This window comes from Sciurus carolinensis, chromosome 3 (assembly GCF_902686445.1).
Source record: "Sciurus carolinensis chromosome 3, mSciCar1.2, whole genome shotgun sequence".
Classification (NCBI taxonomy): domain Eukaryota; kingdom Metazoa; phylum Chordata; class Mammalia; order Rodentia; family Sciuridae; genus Sciurus; species Sciurus carolinensis.
In genome coordinates this window covers 2,163,945-2,182,707 of record NC_062215.1, presented here as the reverse complement: position 1 = coordinate 2,182,707, position 18,763 = coordinate 2,163,945, and the positions used below count along the sequence as shown (strand labels likewise).

The 18,763-nt window shown below is 58.9% G+C and overlaps 1 protein-coding gene across 1 annotated transcript; it reads right to left on the bottom strand.

Annotated features, from left to right (window-relative positions):
- Window positions 1–4,110: 4,110 nt before the first annotated feature.
- Nptx1 (neuronal pentraxin 1) lies at window positions 4,111–13,365 on the bottom strand. The gene is made up of 5 exons (XM_047547636.1): window positions 12,701–13,365; window positions 12,212–12,419; window positions 10,182–10,426; window positions 8,796–8,975; window positions 4,111–8,093 (listed from the first exon to the last, which is right to left on the bottom strand). The coding sequence occupies exons 1-5, from the start codon at window positions 13,142–13,144 to the stop codon at window positions 7,872–7,874; spliced, it is 1,299 nt and encodes a 432-aa protein (XP_047403592.1). The 5' UTR covers window positions 13,145–13,365; the 3' UTR covers window positions 4,111–7,871.
- Window positions 13,366–18,763: the final 5,398 nt, after the last annotated feature.

Below are 18,763 nucleotides of genomic sequence, written 5' to 3'. Positions count from 1 at the left end.
CTCCTCCTGGCTACACACTGGAGCTCCCCAGGGGCCTGGAGCTGGGCTCTAAAGATGGCTCCTCTTTGGCCTTGCAGACCCCCAAGTGGGCATCTGGCCACCTGGCCAGGTGCCTGCTGTGGTGGGTGTTCGGGAACTATTTCCTAGACGAACACGTGAGGGAATGTGTTGCAAAGACCTTGATAGTGGTTTCATCTCCTGTGCCCACTCCTCTGCCCCCTCCTCTGCCCAGGTCCTGCAACTTTCCCAAAAGGACACCACTAAATCAAGTGCCCGTCTGGAACCTGTCTGCACTCCTCCCTTGCACGGTAGCTGAGAAGTTCCCGGGCCACCACCGATGTTGAGAAACACGAACTTGTGTGGGGTCGGAGGAGCAGGGGTCTGGCCTGAAGATTTGGGGAAGGACCACAAGGCCCTGAGGGGAAGGTCACCACAGTGGAAGAGGCTGACTATTGGTGGGGGTTGGGCAGGGGCCAGAGTTCCTGTGGAGCAAGGTGGGGACAGTTTGACCAGGGGTGTTAGATGGCCTTTGCAGAAGGGCACTACTGGTACCCACGAGCTGGGGAGGCCAGGCCTTAGACTCCAGGAAGAGCCCAGTGGGGCCATGGAGACCATCCAGCCCTTCCCTGTCTTTCTAAGCCAGGACTCCGGTGGGCCAACTGCTTCCCACTTCCCCAAGTGACCAGGTCAGTCTCAGGAAGTGCTAGTGTCCTTCTTGGAGGCACCAAGGGACAAAATGAATTCCAGGTCGTAAGAATCCCACTGTTTGGTTGGGGGTGTGGTTCAGAGGTACAGCACCGGCCTAGCATGCCTGAGGTTCCCTAGGTTCAACCCCCAGCAACACAAAAAATGGAATTCCACTGTTAGAAACGTTTGTTTATACACCCAGAATGAGGGGAATATGTCCCCAGGGAGCTCAGAGGGAGTTTGGGGCATTTCCAGGGACTAAGCCAGGCTGGTCTGGGTCTGAACAGTCTGGAAGAGAAGGAACTTCCCGTGCCTCAGGTGGGCGTTTGGAGAAGTCAAGGAACTTACCTGAGCGTGGGATGTGGGCATGTGAGCAGTTTGCCCCTCACAGCCAAGGGAGCATGTTTGCTCCCTGGAGGTCAGCAAGGGGAGGGGACACTGGGACAGAGCAGATCAGGACTCCTGGGCTGCTCTGTGGGCCAGCGATGACTGGAGAGAGGAGGGCCTGCCTGGTGCCAGGCACACCTCCCTCCTTCACACCCTCCAAGCCCGGCTCCTGAGTCCTGGCAGGGAATGCCAGGCATCCGGCAGGAAATCCCCAGGCAGGGCAGCAAGAAGCCAGAGCGGATGGTTCCTTCCGCTAACCCAGCATGTGTGTTGCGGGGTGAGGTGGCGGCAACCAAGCCCCCAGGCTGCAGGCTTACCGCCCCCAGATTGCAAGTGTCCTGCGATCTCTAATCTGCCTGCTTCCTGGAGCACCAAAGACAGCGTTGGGTGCAATCCTCTGTTGTGGAGCAGGAGGCACACACCAGAGCAGGAGGCCCAAGGCCTGGCGCCCGCAGGGGCTGCTTCCAGTCACACCCCAGACACCCTGGGGCTTGGTCTAGCCTCTTCTGTGGCCCTGTGGGAGGGTGGCAGGGGAGCCTCCTGCCTGGAGGTGGTGGGGAAACAGTCCTTGAGAGCTGAGCACTCGGGAAGGTGACACTGACCACATTCCCTGAAGGACACTGGAGCCGGGGGCTGTGGCCAGGCTAGCACACAGCCCACCTTCAGGAAGACCCCCATCATAGTTCATGTTGTTACTAAGACAAAATATCTGGGCGGGCAAACTTAACATGGCAAAGAGGTTCAGCAAGTTCACACTTCTGGAGACTGAACATTCAAAATCAGGCAGCCCCATGGGTCCACCCTTGGTGAGGATCTCCAGGTGGAGGGCAGGAGCAGGTGTGAGGAAGAAAAGTCACATCAGCAGAGAGGAAGTCAGAGGCCCATCTGTGGACACGCCCCACGACCTAAAGGCCTCCCACTGGGCCCTACCTCTTAAAGTCCCCTGGCCACTTGGCCATGCTGCGCACCAAGTGTCCAGCACTTGGACCCTGGGGGACCACTGGATTCATGGAATCCGTCACGCTCTCCAGCGGGGCATCAACTTCCTCCTCTGGGTCTTTGGCATCGTGGATGAGAGGGGGGATGGGGCATGGGGAGGGGCAGTGTCCATCCCCTCAGTGAGGATGACCCTGAGAGGACTCTGGAGGAGGGGTCCTGGTGCGGGGGCACCATGCCATGCACTCCGTCCTGCTTTCACAGCCCTGCCGGGTGCCCAGCAGCCCACGTGACAGGTGAGGACCCTGTGATTCAGCCAGGCCAGGAGGGCTCTGAGCTGGGGTCCTGATCGTGGGTTCCCCCTCCAGCCCTCGTGCGGACCAGCCGAGCGGCTCTGCACAAGCCACACACACCCTTGTGACCTCAGCTGCCTGAAAAGTGGGGCTGTGGGGCCAGATGGCTCTCAAGGTGCTCCCCACCCGGGCTCCTCTAGGTCTCGGAGGAGAGCCAGAGGCACCTGAAGGTCCAGTGGGCTGGCCCAGCCCTGCAGCGGGTCGATGAGGCCAGATGAGTGGGGCAGCGTGGCGAAGGCTCAGGGAGGCCCTGGCTGCCTTCACGTGTGTGGGTAAATGGGGGGCGCTGCCACTCAACGCATGAGCACAGCATAAGCAAGAGAACTGTGCACCAGAGCTTGCCGATGGGGCATCTGCAAATGGGCAGTCTCTGCAGGGGAGCGAGCCCCCGTCACCAGGAGTGTGGAAGCCGAGAACGGTTTTATGTGTCTGAGAGGCTTCCAAGACCCTCTAACTTGGAAACACCAGCCAGCGCAGCTGCAGGGCCTGGCGTCTTCCTTCCAAGCAGCTGCTGCTGGTGCAACGGGCCGCCTGAGACGGTCACGGCCGGACAAGGCCAGGTGTGAGAAGTGGAGGAGCCGAGTTCCTAGAGGCAGTTAAGATGCCAAGTTCTGAATGAGCTCTCGGAGAGGTTAGAAACTAAGTGAGGAGCAGCCGCTCGCGTAGCTGTGCCCTGTCCTGAGCGGGAGGCAGGAGCTCTGGAACGGCACCACCAGGCCTGCGCTGCACATGCACTCCGTGGCCCACCCACCCCCGCGGCCCTGCAGGGAACAGGCAGGGGTCCCCAGCTCAGGGGGGCTGCTCTCTGCCAACCAGGATCCTGAGTGCCAGGCGACAGTGGCTCCTTCATACCCCTCTGAGCCCAGTTCCTGAGTCCTGCCCAGGGAACATCAGGCATCAGGCAGGAAACCACCCCCCACCCGCCCCACAGGGCCAGCAAGAAGCCAGAGCCACTGGTTCTTTCTGCTAATACAACCTGTGTGCTGCACTTGCACAAGGGTGTGTGTGTGTGGTGGAGCAACTGAGCAACCAGGCAGGCTAGTCTGGCTCCACATTCCCTAGCCCCAGGTTGTAAGTGTCCTGGGGTCTCTAACCCCAGGGCTCCAAGATCCTGGGCACTGTGTCCTTTGGAAGGGAGCAATTCACAAGTTTTGTGTACATCCAGAGCCTGGTTAGGAAAGCAAGTGCTTCCCCAGGTCCAGGGCCCCAAGGTCACCCACTCTGCTATGTGGATGTGGGGACACGTCCATTTGAGTGCAGAAAAGTGGTCCAGAACTCCAGAGTAGGGGATGTGAGGCCTCTTTCAGTGGATGTGGCAAAGGAGAATAGACGGGACTGCTTGGGAGTACCAAGTCCAGGCCCAGGAGGGAGCAGGGCTGCCGGGGAGCAGGGAACCCAGAATTACTCCCCACTCCAGGTCTAGTGTGGTCTCCCCAAATTGGGAAATCACTTCGCCTCTCTCTGCCTCAGTGTCAGTGGCCCTTGGGAAACAAGGAACCCCCACCCCTGCACCCAGGGGTTTCTGGGACTGTTGAGGGACACAGTACGTCGCAAACCCAAGTCCCTTACGGGTGAAGGTCATCTGTACCCTCCAGGTGAGGAAGGTGAGCCCAGGGGCATGGCCAGACAGGTTGATGACATGGGCAAGTTTTTTAGAAAAGATTCAGTCCAAGGAGACCACAGTCTTTCTTCACTCTTTACTGTGTAAAAATAAACTCAACAATTCATGTCATTTCAGCAAGAAAATGAAAAGAAAAAAAAAAAAAAAAGCAAGAATACCAGTAGAAATAGTGCATTTCTAGAATTGCTGATGGGAGGTGGCAGGTCCCATGGATTTGACCCATTTGATACCCAAAAGGCTGCAAGTTGTATGAAAAATGTACAGCTTTGGTTAGCAAATAATGAAAAAGTAAGATACATCGATTCTCTCATATTTTACATTATATACATTATAACAATGTCAACTTCAGGGGGTTTGCTTTTATTTTTATTATTTTTTTTAAATTTTTTTTGGCAAATAAGACAAAATTGGGACTCTAAGTATTGGGCTTTTTTCTCCTCAATGACTTGTTCCCTTTTAACAAATGGCACTGCACTAAGTCCACCGTGCACAGAAGCGATGCGTTTCCCAATGTTATTTGAATAAATTCACACACTGTGTGTTAAGAGATGATACCAGAGCTGCTTCGAGCCTCGTTTTAGTTGCCATAGGCTTTCAAAGGGTTCTGTCCTCTTCATGTTGATACTGTGTAACCCTAGCTGCTTCTATCGAGGTTGGAACTGACATTTAAGTCCTCAATTTGTGCTACCTAATCAGTGAGCTCTAAGACAAAGGGCCCACCATTAATGACTTTCCTGACCTCCTGTCCCCAACATGCCTTCAAGAACAGGTGGGCCCGCCTTGGAGCTCACGGAATGACTGTGAACCTCGGGCCTGCGCGCCCGCCCCTCACTGCCCACAAGACACCCCCTTGGTCTCAGGTCCCAGGGCTGGTGACAAAGTGATTTTTGCAGTCTTAGAAAATAAACTGGGAATCTACAAAAGGAAAAGAAAGCATACAAAATGTATCTCTTTCTTCCAAAATACACGCTTTCAGTCCTACATTTTGGTGGAGCCTGAAAGTGTTTTCCAGGGAGATATAGGTTGAGATCATTTATAGGTTTGTCCTATACTTTCATAAAAATACTCTTGTTTGGTAATAAACTTTTTCTTCTACAGTAAGAGAAATAATACTGTGTTATCAAAAGCAAGAAGGCTTACGATTCAAGTGGGATCTCAGCCCCCAAGGGCCCGGGGCCTCCTTCGGTAGCTGTCCCACCCAACACCCAGGGAGCTGTCAGACACCAGCTCGGCAAAAGCGAACGCTGTGTCGACAGTGCTTTTTATCTTCTTATTTTATAAAATGGCTTACCTGAGAGAGGCATGTATTATTCAGTGCAAGAGGGAACATCAATCAGATTAAGGAGTCGATGGGAACTGTGTGGATTAGATTTGCGGCTGTGTCATCTACCTTTCTTGGGGCCAGCAAAGTGCCAAGTGTGAACACAGTGAGGGAGTTGAGGGGCTTGGCACTGACTCCAGTTAGGGGCCGGGCGGGAGCTACGTATCCGTGTCTGGCACCATGGGTGCATCAGGGGAGTGGGGTCGGGAAGGGGGCGCCAGGCGGCTGCGGGGACCGAGGTGTGAGTGGGGATGCTCTGCCCTCAAGCTGGGGCAGAGGATGGCTTGTGGTCCTGAACGGACAGCTCCCACCTCGCCCACTCCGGGCAGAGGTGGTTTGGGGTCCGGTATTGGCAGGGGCGGGGGCTGGTGGAAAGTGCTGGCAGGAGGGCACCTGGCACAGCCGGCTCTGGGCCTTGCCCACACGGGGCTCCCAGGCGGCTGGAGTGAGGGTGGGGCTCCATCTGCTCTGGAAAGGTGATTCCAGGCTCTCTTGCTCTCTCCCAACCACAGGTATCGTTCAGGCTCGTTCTCAGCCTACATGTTAAGATTGCTTCTTGGTGTGTTTGGGGGTCGGGGAGGGGAGGGGAACGCTGACCTCCCCCCTGATCTCCCCGACACCCCGGCTTGCTTACCCAGCCATTTTCAGTAGCATGGGTGGTCAAAGAACACTGGGTGGCACTCGGCACACAACACAGAACCGGAGAAGTCCATGCAGGCAAGGGAACACACATCGGACCAGGGAGCAAGGAACACGCCACCCGAGGAACATGCAAACAGAGAAGATCCCTGCAGATCCAAGGATGCCACGACCCGACGGGCACTGAGGAAGCACGAGTATCTAAAAAAGCCACTGTTGAACAAGAACACGCGGGGCGGGGCCACCCGCACCCTCTCCGCAGAGCGATGCAGCGCGGGGCGGCGGCCAGACGTGCAGACACCACGGGCACACTGACAGACGCCAACACAGACACACAGATGCACGGGTTTCCGACAACACGACCTGCGCTGCGGGAGCCGGGCGCCCTGGGAGGAACAGCAGCAGGGGCCTGCTCCTCTCGAAGGACATCTGCAGCAGCAGGTGAGCCAGGCAGCGAGCAGGGCTCCTAGACAGACCTGCCAGCCTCTGCCAGACTCCTGGAGGCGGCCCACCAGCTGGCGGGACGAAGCAGGGGCTCCCCATCCTGGGCACCCCCTCCTGAACATTCGCTCTCTGCCCCTCACGCACAAATGCGCACACACACATGCACAACACACGCACACACGCACACTTTTCTCCCCTCTTTGGAAGGATTAGGAGGGGATGCTTGTGCTGCTTTTCATGGGGAAAAGAAGCCCAAGGTTCTGGGCGAGTCAGGTCTCAGAGTCACAGGCCAGTGGTAGGTTGGGGGCTGTGTGAGCCCTGTGAGGAGTGGGTGGCAGGCCCTGCTCTGACCAGGACCGGTTCCATCTGAGCAGCCCCTGAGCCCCTGCCCCATGGGGAGGGGCCTGAGGTGCTGGGAGGGGTATGGCTGTCAAAAGTGCCATGGGGAAGATCTTCCCATGGACCGTGTGGGCTGAGTCTGTGGCCTTCGGGGGCTGGCTCTCGATCAGCACATGCGTTCCTTGTCCAGAGGTCCCACCTGAAGCTTCTGGCCTCCCACTACCAGAGATGGGGGTGGGGCACTGGGCCCCTGAATCTTGGAGCTCTATGGGACACTCCTCTCTCAGGGCCACTTGAGCCAAAGCAGCACAGCATGGGTGGTGGCTGACAGGTCCCAGCCTCACAGGATGCAAGGAGGCAGGAAGGACCAGAAGTGAGGGACAGTACTGGGACAGAGCCACCAAGGAGCAGGCAGGCCAGCCTCCCAGGTCCACACTGCCCTCAGAGGCAGACGGCAGGGCTGCTAACCGGGCGGGCGTGAAGTGAGGACTGGAAGGCGTTGCCATCCCAGGACAGAAGCCTTCGACCTTCAGAGAGAATTCACTGCTAATATGCAATAAAAACTCTCTGCAGAAAGGCTCCCCTGGCCTTGACAAACCATTAAAACACATTTCCTACATCACTAGAGAGCTACGCTGCTCCAAAAGAGGTTTGCAAATGAAGACAAATATGTGCTGGAGAAGCTGCACCACTCCAAGGCATGGGCAGCGAAGGAAGTTGGCAAATACAGAGTTTTGACCCATCGTGAGGTTTCCCAAAGCCACAAAGAAAGGAGGAAGTGAGAGATTCATTCTAGAATGAAAGGCCTCCCCAGATGCGCGCGCGCGCATACACACACACACACACACACACACACACAACTTTCACTGACTTCTGCACTGTCCAGAATGCGGATGCCACCTCTTTCACTGTGACCAGGGCATGCCTGGGAAACAGTCAGGGCTCCTAGGGAGAAGTGGGGCTCCTTAGGAACGGAGGAGAGCCAGGACTGCTTCGTGTGCATGAGAAGGACAAAACCTGACTGTGTGCGTGTGCAGGGGCCATGGCCTTGATCATTCCTGGGGGAAGGGAAGAGACGACGGATCATCACCGCACAAGCAGGGCAGGCGGGTGTGGGGCCGGGGCTCAGCCCTGCCCAAAGCTATCAGTTGATCTGGCGACAGGCCTCGAATGTCCACTTGGTGGCTCCGCCATAGATCTCGATGTGGGACTCAGCCCAGGCGATGACGTTGCCAGAGAGGGCCTTGGTGCTGCAAGTGGCCAGGTTGTACACTTCCCCCGGGGTCAGTTTGCGATCCCAGATGTTGAAATGGGCCAGCTCTCCCACAAATGCTTGCGTGGCATCAAACCCGCCACCCAGAGTGTCCTTTGGAGAAGAGCAGGGGATGAGGGTGGAAGGGTCAGCCAGATGATCTGGGGCCAGGTGGAGATACCTATCCCTAGGGGAGTCTGGGTGTCTGTCTCTCCTCTTCAGGGCTGCTATCTGTCCTTGGTACCCTTGTTTCTGGCCCTGAGTCTTTAGCCATGCATCTGTCAACTTCCAAGGGAAGCCCAGGAAAAGGCCTGGTGGCCGGCCCCTCTGCTTTGGATAGGGATCTCCTCCTGGGGGCCTCTGGACTCTGCCCAACCTATCCCTCAGTCAGCAAGTGAGGGGTCATGGGGGCTGTGGACGACCATGGCAGCAGGGTCCCGGGACCGTACTCTGACATCCCTCCTTGCCAGCTACAGCTAACTACATTCCAACAGGAACAGAAGGCCTGGCTTCTCCATCCCTTCACCTCCCTCCCAGGTGCCCAGTGGGAGAGGAAGCACTTCATGGGAACTAAATTATTCATTGTTAAAAGCAGAATTGGCCTTCCCATGCCAGAGAGAGCATCGCTGCCGAGAGTGCCGAATGCAAATCTCACTCCTGTTCCATGTCCCTGAAGAAGCCCTCAGGCAGGGGCTGGGCCCAAACCGCAGCACGGCTTGCTGCCCTGCTACTTTGGAAGGCCACCTCCTTCTCCTACTCCCAGCCCGTGCGTCCCCCAGCCCCAGGCTGGAGCTGCCTCCCGTCCCCAACCAGTACCTGCTCCTGGCCCAGCACCAGCACACCCTGCGGCTTGATGGGATGGTAGGGTGCCAGGTTCTCGCCATTGCCACCCTGGGTGCCATCCTGGTAGGCTTCCCAGACCCCGTCCCGGGTGGTCCAGGTGACGCAAATGTGGTGCCACTTGCCATCATTGATTACGAAGGGCAGCTTGGCCACCTGGGAAGAATGAGCACACCACACTTGGTCTGGGGACAGATTCAGAATCACTGATCTCACAGGGGCAGCTCTGATTTTTGTCTCACTTCACTTTCAAAATAAATATCAAGAGCCTCTGCTGAATTCCTGCGGCCCCTTCCCCTCTGAACTCCGGCATCCGTCAGCCCCACCGTGGGCGGGTCATGGGAAATGCAGTGCCTTGACACGGGACCCCTGAGATCCGTCTGGGCACACGCCACCTCACTCCTCCTTGCCCTCCCCCCTCTTAGCTGGTCTACAAGACAAGTCCTTGAGGGAGGGCAGCATCCCCAGCAGTTTCCTGCTGCCTCCTCCCTGCAGGGCCTCTCCTCTCTTCCATTACTCCATCTCCAGGTGTTAGTCCTTCAGTCTACACCCAGCCAGCCCCTGCACAGAGCCCCGGGGGATGCCGTGAGGGGACAGCTCTGTGCTTTCAAAGCTCAGACCAGCCTTGGAGCAGAATCACACGCCCCCTCTCCTGCTCCAGGCAGGGGAAGGTGTAGCAAAAGATGGAAACTCACATGGTTTCCACTTGGGGAAATGGAGCCTAGAAAGCACAACCGTCTCTGAGGCACAGCCTCAAGATCAGGCACCAGAATCTGAGCCCCAGCTTCAGCCATTTACTACCATAAAGGACATGAAGACAAAGGGGTTTGAAAGTTGGCAGCTAATTCTGAGGCAAATGAAGAGGGGTAGGATGGGAAAACGCTCACCAGAGGGAAAATGGCTGCCCTCTGCTGCCCTAGAACCAGGCACAGGTGCACCTGGACTTCTCCTGAGAGTAGAGGGCTAAGGGCTAGATGTGGACTAAGGAAGAATCTCCAGGGCACATTTATTTCCCACCCAGAGCCCCTAAGGGCCCCCAAATATGGAGAAACCAAGGCAGTCTTAGGCCCAACAGTGGAGGAGCCCGGATCACATCAGCAAGATGGATGTCCTCCGTCATCTCCCCCACCCGCCCCCACACAGGAGGCCTCTGTCTGGAACGTTCCAGCTCTCCCTATTCTGGAGCAGAGAGCAGGTGAAGGTGCCCCTCCCCACTTCTGGCCTTTCCCCTCCGCCTCCCCCAGTCCCACTGGGTAGATGATTTTCTTGAGGCCACAGTAAAATCTGAGGTCACCTGGTAGGACTGGGGCCTAGAGGCCTCATCCTAAGGCTCCTGCAAGCCCTGGTGGGGTGCGGGCCTACCTTGTCATTGATGAGGATCTCCATGGGGTTGTTGCCCCACTCGATGAGGACCAGCTCGTTGGCCTGGCCGGGCACAGCATACGAGAAAGGCGTGCCCACCCCGGGCGCAGCGCTGGACTTGAGCCACATGCACACGGTGAAGGCGTACATCTCGGGCAGGCTCTTCTTCACCTTAGCGTACATGTAGTTGGTCCGCAGTGGGAATGTGAGCTGGAACTTGTCTCCAGGGCGGTTGTCTTTCTGACCTGGGGAGGATGGGACCAGTCCTGACACCTGCACCTTGACCCAGTGCTTAGCTGGCATCTGAGTCCTGTTTGGTCCCCACCAAACCCTGTGACGCAGATGGGGCATGGGGCCAGCTGGTAAAAAAGCTGACCCAAGGTCTCTGCACTCCAGGCCTGGCGAGCACTTGCTTCCACATGGTGCCACCCTGGGGAGGTGGGGGTAGAGGGGCAGCACAGGGCTGGCTGTGAGCATCTGCCCTTGGGCTGCGGGGTAGGCATGGGAAATGAACGGCTGGCCTTGGAGTTTGTGGATCCTGTCAACGGAGGAGAAGGTGGCTGCAGGGGAAGGAGGAACGAGGCTAGCTCCCCACAGAACAGCCCCTTTGGGGGCCGACCTGCTTCCAGGACGGTAGCTGTGCTCAGAACCCCTCGTCACTCCTGGTGGGCTCTTCTCTTAATCCCCACTCAAGAAGACCAGGCCACCGGCTCCTGCCGAGCATCCCTCCAGGCCCTGACATGCTGCAGTCCAGTGGCCCAGGCCATTTCCACAATCCCATTCACCCCTCAGAAGGAAGCTCTGTCCCCTCCCCCAGGCTCTTCCAGGGACTCTCCCGGAGCCCTGCTGAGAAGGCAGGGCAGGACAGCAGGAGTGGGCAGCACCCCTGGGGCGGGGGTGTGTGGGGGGGGACAGGGACTGCTCTGAGGAGCCACAGTCTCAGATGAGCTTCCAGGGTGGTTCCTGAAAACTCAGGCTCCTGACCTGGCAGCCTCCACCTTCCACACAGACTCCAGCTTCCAACCTGCCAGCCCACGTCTCCAGGGGTTGTCTAAATCCCTCACCCCAACAGACACACACACTGTGGCTGTGGCCCTGGGCCTGCTGGGAGACTGACTCCTGGGAAAACATTCCAGGCCCCTGAGCACTCACATCAGAGCCCAGGGACACACGCACCCTGCCGGCTCTGGGGTGCCCACCTGTGCTCCTACCCCAGAGCCCAGGAAGAAGCGGCTAGGGGTGTCTCTCTAGAACATTTTAATTTCCCAGCGTCTCTCCTCCTTCCCTCCCCCTCCCTCCTGAGGTCCCTCTTTCCCCTGATCTGTTTTTCAGTTACATAACGTGCCTTAAGATGGCACTGTTTAAATCCATCCGGCACATTTTGCAGTCCAAGCAGGGTCACGTGGCCCTGCTCCGCTCCTAGTTGCACCCCCCTTTTACAACCTTGTTTGATTTCTGCGACTTCAAGGCAGAGCTCATCTGCGTGCCCCATGCTTGGACCAGCCTGAGTTGGCTACCAGGGAGCTGCTCAGATGCACAAGACACCCAAACTTGGGTCACTCAGAAAGGAGATGGGATCCTGAGAGGACACCAGGGGCTCAGAGCACCTAGAAGGAAATGTACCCAAGGCCCAAGTGGGCTGATGCCCCGTTCTTTGCTGGTAACAGAGACCAGCAAGAGCCAGGCTTTCTTAACCAGGGAGGGTTGGGCCAGTCACAGCTACCGTGCAAAGTTACTGAAGATTAGACAAATCAAACTGGAAAAATCCAGGGAGTGTGAGCGTATCTTGATGGGGGCAGGTGGACCACGCAATATGTTCCTCTGTTCTGCCTCTTCTCCCTTCTCCAGCCCAGGGCACCAGCACAACCAGGGAACAGGGGTGGAAGATCAGAACCTGAGAAGGGGCTTCCTGAGTGGCGGAAGTCGGCGGCGGCGTTTACAGCGCTGAACTGGGTTGTGCAGGGAGTCGGTCTCACACAGTCCCTGGAGGGAGCCAGGGGCAGGCAGCCTGCCCTGCTCTAAGCCCTTACCTTTCTCCAGCTCGCTGATCCGCTGGTGCAGAGAGGTCAGGGCGCTCTCGATCTTGACCCTTTCCTCAGTGTCGTTCTTGGGGCCCCCCTTGCCTTCCTCCAGTGTGTTCACCCGAGATAGCACCTGCCGCTCCAAGTCATCGATCTTGCTCTGCAGCAGATCCTTGAGGCTATTGGTCTGGCTGGAGGAATTGAGGCGGCTGTACTGCTGCGGGGGCACAAGGGCAGGGGAAAACCACACCGTTACGCGAGGAGGGGAGACTGTGCCAGAGGCCCGCGGCGCGGTCCCCTGCGGGCGACTGCGGGGGCGGCCTGGCGGGGAGCTCCGGCGAGTGGCCGCCCGCGGGTCCCCGCAGGCTCGGTGAGGCGCCGGCCGGGCGTAAGCTCGCTGCCGAGGCGGGGGTGGGAGGGTGCCAGGCCGGTCAGGGATAAAGTGGGGGAGGGCAGAGGGGTGCACAACCTGGAGGGGGAACCGCGGCTCACACGGACCTCGAGGTTCTCCAGGCGGGTTTTGAGAGACTGCAAAGTTTGCCCGAGTTGGCTAAGCGTCTCCGCGGCCGGCGTCCGGGACAGGTCGCCCATGGTGTTCTTGCCCGAGCCGGGCTGCTTGCGGCCGCCACCGGCCCTTGCCTCGCCAGGACCGGAGTCCAGCGTGCTCTGGCTCTCGCAGCGGCCCAGCTTGGTGGTCAGTTCGCGGATGGTCTCCTTCTGGCTGAGGATCGTCTCCTTCTGCTGCAGCACCGTCTCGCGAAGCTGCAGCACATTGCTCCGGAGCTCCTCCGCGCCGCCAGCAGCCACGGACGCGGCGCACATGTCGGCGTCCACCGGCACCGAGGTGCAGATGAAGCGCGTCGGCCCAAAATCCTGGGCCCCGCTGCCCAGGAGGCAAAGAGCGAGCAGCGCACAGGTGCGCGCGGCGCGGCCGGCCAGCATGGCTGCGGGCACCTGGCGCGCCGGACCCGGTTCGGCTCGGGTGGGGCTCGGCTCCGGCTGGGACTGGGCTCTGGCTGTCACTCCGCGGGCGGCCCGCGCTCTGGGAGCCGCGTTCCTTGGCCGCGCGATCCTCACCGCCGCGCTGTCCGGCCCCCACTGCCGCCTGCGCTGCGGAGCCCGCGCCTTTTATGCTGCCGCGGGAGGGGCCACGGCGCAGCCGACGTCAGCGGGGGAGGAATCCCGCTTTAATTGTCTGCGGCCCTGGCCCGCCGCGCGGCGGGGGTCGCAGGAAAGCTCGGCTGGGGCTGCCTCCGCGCGCCCTCTCCCGCTCCCTCTCCCGCTCCTCCCCGCGCCGCCGCCCCCTCCCACCGCCTCCAACCTCCCGCCCCCGCCCCGGCCAGCGCAGCTTCCCCGAAGGCTGGGAGAGCCCAGGGACAAGTGGGATATCAGCAGGCCACGGGCCTGGCCTCAAAGATGGGCCACATGGGCTACCCTCTGTGGGGCCCCCCCAATCTCCGACGGACTCCGGGCGGATGAGGGACCACGACAAAGCCAGGAGCAAGAACTCGATTCTGTTTGCTTGGCTACTGAGCACCCTCGAAATCCGGTTGTCTGGTGATCACCCCCAAGACCTCAAATACCAACAGGCCCGGAGGGGTTCAAAAGCCACTGAGTCTAGGGCCTTCCCACGACATTGTTCCTGTCTCTCCTGCTCTTCCCCTCCCCCCAACTCCCAGTCTTTGTGGACCCAATAGCGTCCTCCGTGCGGGCGGGGCTGTTGAGGACTTCTCCAAAGCCGCCCTAGGGAATCCGAGCCCTTGCTACCAACTGAGTCAACCCAGTTCCGGACAGACTGCGCCCTGGAAGCTGGAGGCGCTTCCGAAGTGGGACTAGCGGGAAGAGCGGTTCGCACTCGCAGAGCGCTCTCTCACCCTGGAGGCCAGTGCGCGCTGTCTATTCCCGTGTGCGTCTGCGTGTGCCTGTTGGATTTTTTGTTCTGCGTGCGCCTCACCTTTTCTCATTTCTTGGGCTCCACGGACAGTGGACAAGAGTCCCTGAAGTGGGCAGGGGGCGTCACACCCGTGGAGCTCCGCACGCTGGCCCTTTACCCACGGACACCCCAGTCAGCCACTCACATACTCACACCTTTATTCTGGACGGCGGCGCTGCGGGGCTCAGCTCCCTGGATTCCAGTCCGAGTTCCTAAACCTAACCGGAGGCTAGGGACCAGGCTGGGAGCCGCTGCCCCGCCCGCCGGTGGTCAGAGCCAAAAGCGCCTCCCAAATCTCGTTCAGGCTCCCATTGTATAGAGAAGGAAACAGGCGGGGAGATTCCAAACAGGGTTTGAGGTGACAGGTCCAGCCGCGCTAGAGCCACGACCCTGTTAACCCGGTGACCGCCCCACCACTCCTTGCTTCCTTTACCCCCGCAGCCTTTTATCGCGGTCTGCACTGGGTCATGCTGGGTCCCTACCTTGGGGCTCCCAGCCTGGAGAGACCCCCAGGCAGCTCCCCGGCAGCTGTGGGGACTGGGGAGTCAATCTCCGGTGAGAATAGTATGAGAAGCCGCGACCTCCTTCCCTCTTCGCTACCTTCTGCCATCCCCAAACTCCGGGGCGCCCCGCTGCCTGCCTTCCCGGACTCAGACTTTAACCCTCCCAGAGCCAGGGTTGCAAGGCGGCGCGGTCCTAGCACGTCCCGCGCGTCCTCGGGCGGTAGCTTCCGGGCGCCAGAGGGACCCCGCGGTCCGCTCGCGGCTGTTCGCAGCTCAGCACGGAGAGGCCGTGCGGGGTTCCCAACCCGGTGGGTCTCAATGCCCACCAAAAGGCGCCGAAACCTGCAGCAGTACTCGGCCGGGCGACCCTCCAGTCCCCTCCAGGCCGAGGGAGAGACTAGCCACGCGCCTCCCCACGAGGGCTTGCGCCGGAGCGCCTTGGGCTGGAACGCAACTCGGAGGAATTAGCCGCGCAAGGGGCGCGGCGCTGCGCGCTGCTTTGCGACGTCTGCCCCTAACTCGCAGCCGGAGTCCGCGTGCGAGCTTCCCGGCACTCGCCCGCGAGCCTAACTGGAGGCAGTTCCCGGCCCGGCCCTGAGGCGAGGTGATCCCGGCCCAGAGGCTCGTGGGCGCGGAAGAGGAGCCCGGCCCTTCCCCTGGCTGAGTGCACCAAGCAGGCACAGCCGGCCAGGTCTTCCTTCTTGAGCACAAGAGCGGACGGGGACCCTGAATTTTATCGTCTGTAAGGCAGCCAAGGCCTGTTACCTCCGCACGTGGGCACTGAGGGTCGGGTCACCCCTCCGCAGGATATGGCATCCGACGGCCTTGGAAGAGGAGGAAGGGCCTTGGGACAGAGTCCCGGGACCTTTGGGAAGTGTGGAGCCTGGAGGAGAGGACAGTGTCAAGAGGCAGGGCGCTTCAGCCCAGCCTCCACCTTAGTGAAGCGCCCTGTCCGCCAGGAGGCGCTCTGCGAAACACCTGCTGCTGCCAATGGAGGCTCCAGTGGAGGGAAACACTGCGACATTCTTCTACCTTTAAGACCCTGGGCAGGTGGAGAGTCCATCCTGTCTGTTTAGGGTTCCTTCTGCCTCCCAGTCTTCTGGAAGTATCTGGGAGCTGAGGGGGTAGGGAGGCCAATGAAGGATCACGCTGCCTAAAACCATCAGAAAAAAACAAGGGGCCAGGCGATCGGTGGGAAGGCCAGTGCAGGGACACCATAGCAAGTGGACACCCGGCTCTCTGTGCCTGCCCTGGGTTCCACACCCAGATCCAGGAGCCCAGGTGAGGAGGGGAAGTCATGAGCAGGACCAGCCCCAGATCACCCCGCTGCCTGCCTTCCCGGTCTTAGACTTTAACCCTCCTGGAGCCGGGGTTGTGAGGCAGCACGTTCTAGCACGTCCTGTGAGTCCTTGGGCCGCAGCTGGCTCCCCATAGAGCTGGGAAGCCAGGCACACTTGGCTGGCTATTACAGAGTACTCCCATCATGCTGGTGCAATAGATGTAAATAACCTCAAAAACATAGGCGATAGTAAAATGAAACGAAATAATCAGGAAGTGATGCATCTTGAGTATTATCCTAATAGTAACAATTTATTTAATTGTGAGTTTATGATGGCTGTTTATCAATCAGCTTGCAAAATTCCAGAAAATGGAACAACTGGCTGGTACCTGTTGGCTCAGCACGACACTGGTGGAAGAGGTGGGAAGGTGTCTTCTCACTTGGCATAGAGAAGGCAACTCTAGCCTCAGAGTCCCTGACTGGGGGTCAGTGTGGAAAAGGCAGGCATGCCTAAGAAGAGTAACCAGGGAAATTGGGTGGCATTAGGAGGACTCAATGCCCACCCTGGGTCTTTACCCAGTGCACAGTCAGAGCAGGAGTGTGACTAAGCCCTATCATGCAGCATCTCCAAGATGTTTTCCAGGGCCAAGTCCATGCCATGAGCAGGTCTAGAATCCCCTCCTCCCCCAGGGCAGAGCTCCCTTGGGTAGGCAACACTTGGATGCTGGCAGGGCCTGTGAGGGTGCTGGACAGGGACACTAGTTAGTACCCCTTCCTCCTGCCTCTGAGCCCTTCCAGTATGAGGGCCCCCCATGACTTTTGGAATAGCTACCCCTGCAGGGATGAACCCAGGAGAGGCAGGGGGATTGGGGAGTGGCCAACAGCCCCCTCCCCCAAAAAGAAGTAGTGGGGGTCCTCACTGATCTCAGCTTTGGGACATGGTGCACCCTGGCACAGAGCTGGTGGAAGTGCCTCTGGAAGCCACACCATGGGCCACCCTTAGATGTGCTGGCATCTCGTTGAGGATGGGGAGCAACCTGCAGTGAAATAAGCTGCTGGTGTCTTCATTTTTCTGTGAGGTTTTAAAGTTGTTTTGGGGTCTGCTTCTGTTTTTAGCAGCCCCTAGGTGCTAGCCGTATTCTCTTCTGGATCTGGGTGCAGGTTTCATGGGGGTGTCCACTCGGTAATGGCTCATGGGCTGTCCAGGTACCACTGGCACTTCTCTTTGTGGCTATGTACCTCACGCTAAGTGTGGGAGCTTGTCCTCGGGCAGAGCAGAGGAGCTGCAGGCTGCTCCAGGGCAGCATCACTGGGGCCTCTGGCAGCTGAGCCTTCTGGACCCAGCCAGCTCTGCGACTCCCACCCTGCTCCCCATGCAAGGAGCCCCGGGGGCCGAGGGGGTGGGTGTGGGCCGGTTCTGACAGCAGCCAGCCTCACAGGGCCTCTGAGTCATAGCTTCAGCCCACCTGTGCCTCAGTCACTCGCCTGACAGGCCCCACCCACCAGCTCTGTGTGACAGGGCACAGGACCCGCACCCTGGCTTGCTCTCCTCTGTGCTCTCCATGGACACCCCTGCAGTCTTCACCATGTCCTACAAACTAGCAGCTGTCCTTTTTCAAAACCCTCTGTCCACATTCATGCATTCAGAAGCCCAATGCCACACAAGTCCAGTGAAGGCAAGGTGGGGGGTCAAGCCCTAGCCTGCCCACTGTGACCAGCAATGAGCCCCTGCAGACAGACACCTCACATACAGGAACCCTGAGGGATATCAGGGCCTCAGTGCACTCACCCCCAGAGTGCAGGCAGATCAGGTGGCATCTGTGGCCTTGGGGCTCAGAGCTTCTCACCTGCCAGCCTTGCAGCTCCCAGGGCTCACCTGTCCACGCTCACTGTGCACATTCAAGGGCGCCTGTGTGGCTGTCGTCACGAGCAGCTGGCTCCCCCTCCAGATTTCTTGTACCCAGCTGGAGTTTCCACCTGAGGCTCTCCTTCCTTCCCAGCCCTTCCTCCTCGGAGCCAGCCAGGACAGCTGCTGGCCCAGTCTGGGTGATGGCAAGAACTGGATGATCTCTCTCCAGCCCTGCCCTGTCCTCCCATGGATGGGACTGAGCTCTTGAACTATGACTTCTTGTTCCCAACAAAAAGGAGTTTGCAGGCAAAAAATGGGAAAGCCGGTCTGACTTTTCTCCAACCAGGGGTTTCATGGTAGGATCTTGGGCATTTAGTGCAGTGTAAATATGCATAATGTTTGCTCTCAGTTGGGCAAATATTTCCAGAGCATCTGCTGAGGGGCAGGCCAGTTGCCAGGACCAGCAGTGAATAAAACACTGGCCCCCATTCCCAAGAGTGCTTGTTCTAGTGGGCCAGACAGGTGTAGACTCACCTTCCACAGGGTTCACAGTGCCACGGGGACGAGAGACGCCTAAACCAGGGGTAGTGGGGGCCAGGGTGGGGTGGGATGACGTGATGCCAGGGGGTCTGAGAGTGGCAGGAGGCGGGGAAGGGAGCAGCCCAGCAATGCAGGAGTGCGGGGGGCTCGCGGGGCTTCAGTTTGCCAAGGGTAAGGGGCAAAGCAGTGAGCGGAGCTCGAGGCAGACCAGGAGAGCTCTGGCACCCCAGTATTCAAGGGACCGTTGTCTAAGATTCCCGGTCTCCGCATTCAACAGCGATGACGACAGATGAACTCTGCGGCTTGTGTGTGGTGCTTCCTAGACTTCGGAATGCTTTCAATCCCTCCTCCCTGACATCGGGCTTGTAAATGCAAAACAGAATGGCCCTGGAGCCTCCCCCACCCCTAGCACCCCAGTTGGCATCAATTTGTTCCCGGGAGAGGGTGCTCCTTCACG

Excerpts from the sequence above, each read along its gene's own strand:
- Nptx1 (XM_047547636.1), bottom strand. The coding sequence starts at position 13,144 with ATGCTGGCCGGCCGCGCCGCGCGCACCTGTGCGCTGCTCGCTCTTTGC. Across the intron at positions 10,427-12,211 it reads GATCAGCGAGCTGGAGAAAG|GTCAGAAAGACAACCGCCCT; the intron begins GTAAGGGCTTAG and ends CATCCTCCCCAG. Across the intron at positions 8,976-10,181 it reads AGATCCTCATCAATGACAAG|GTGGCCAAGCTGCCCTTCGT; the intron begins GTAGGCCCGCAC and ends CATTCTTCCCAG.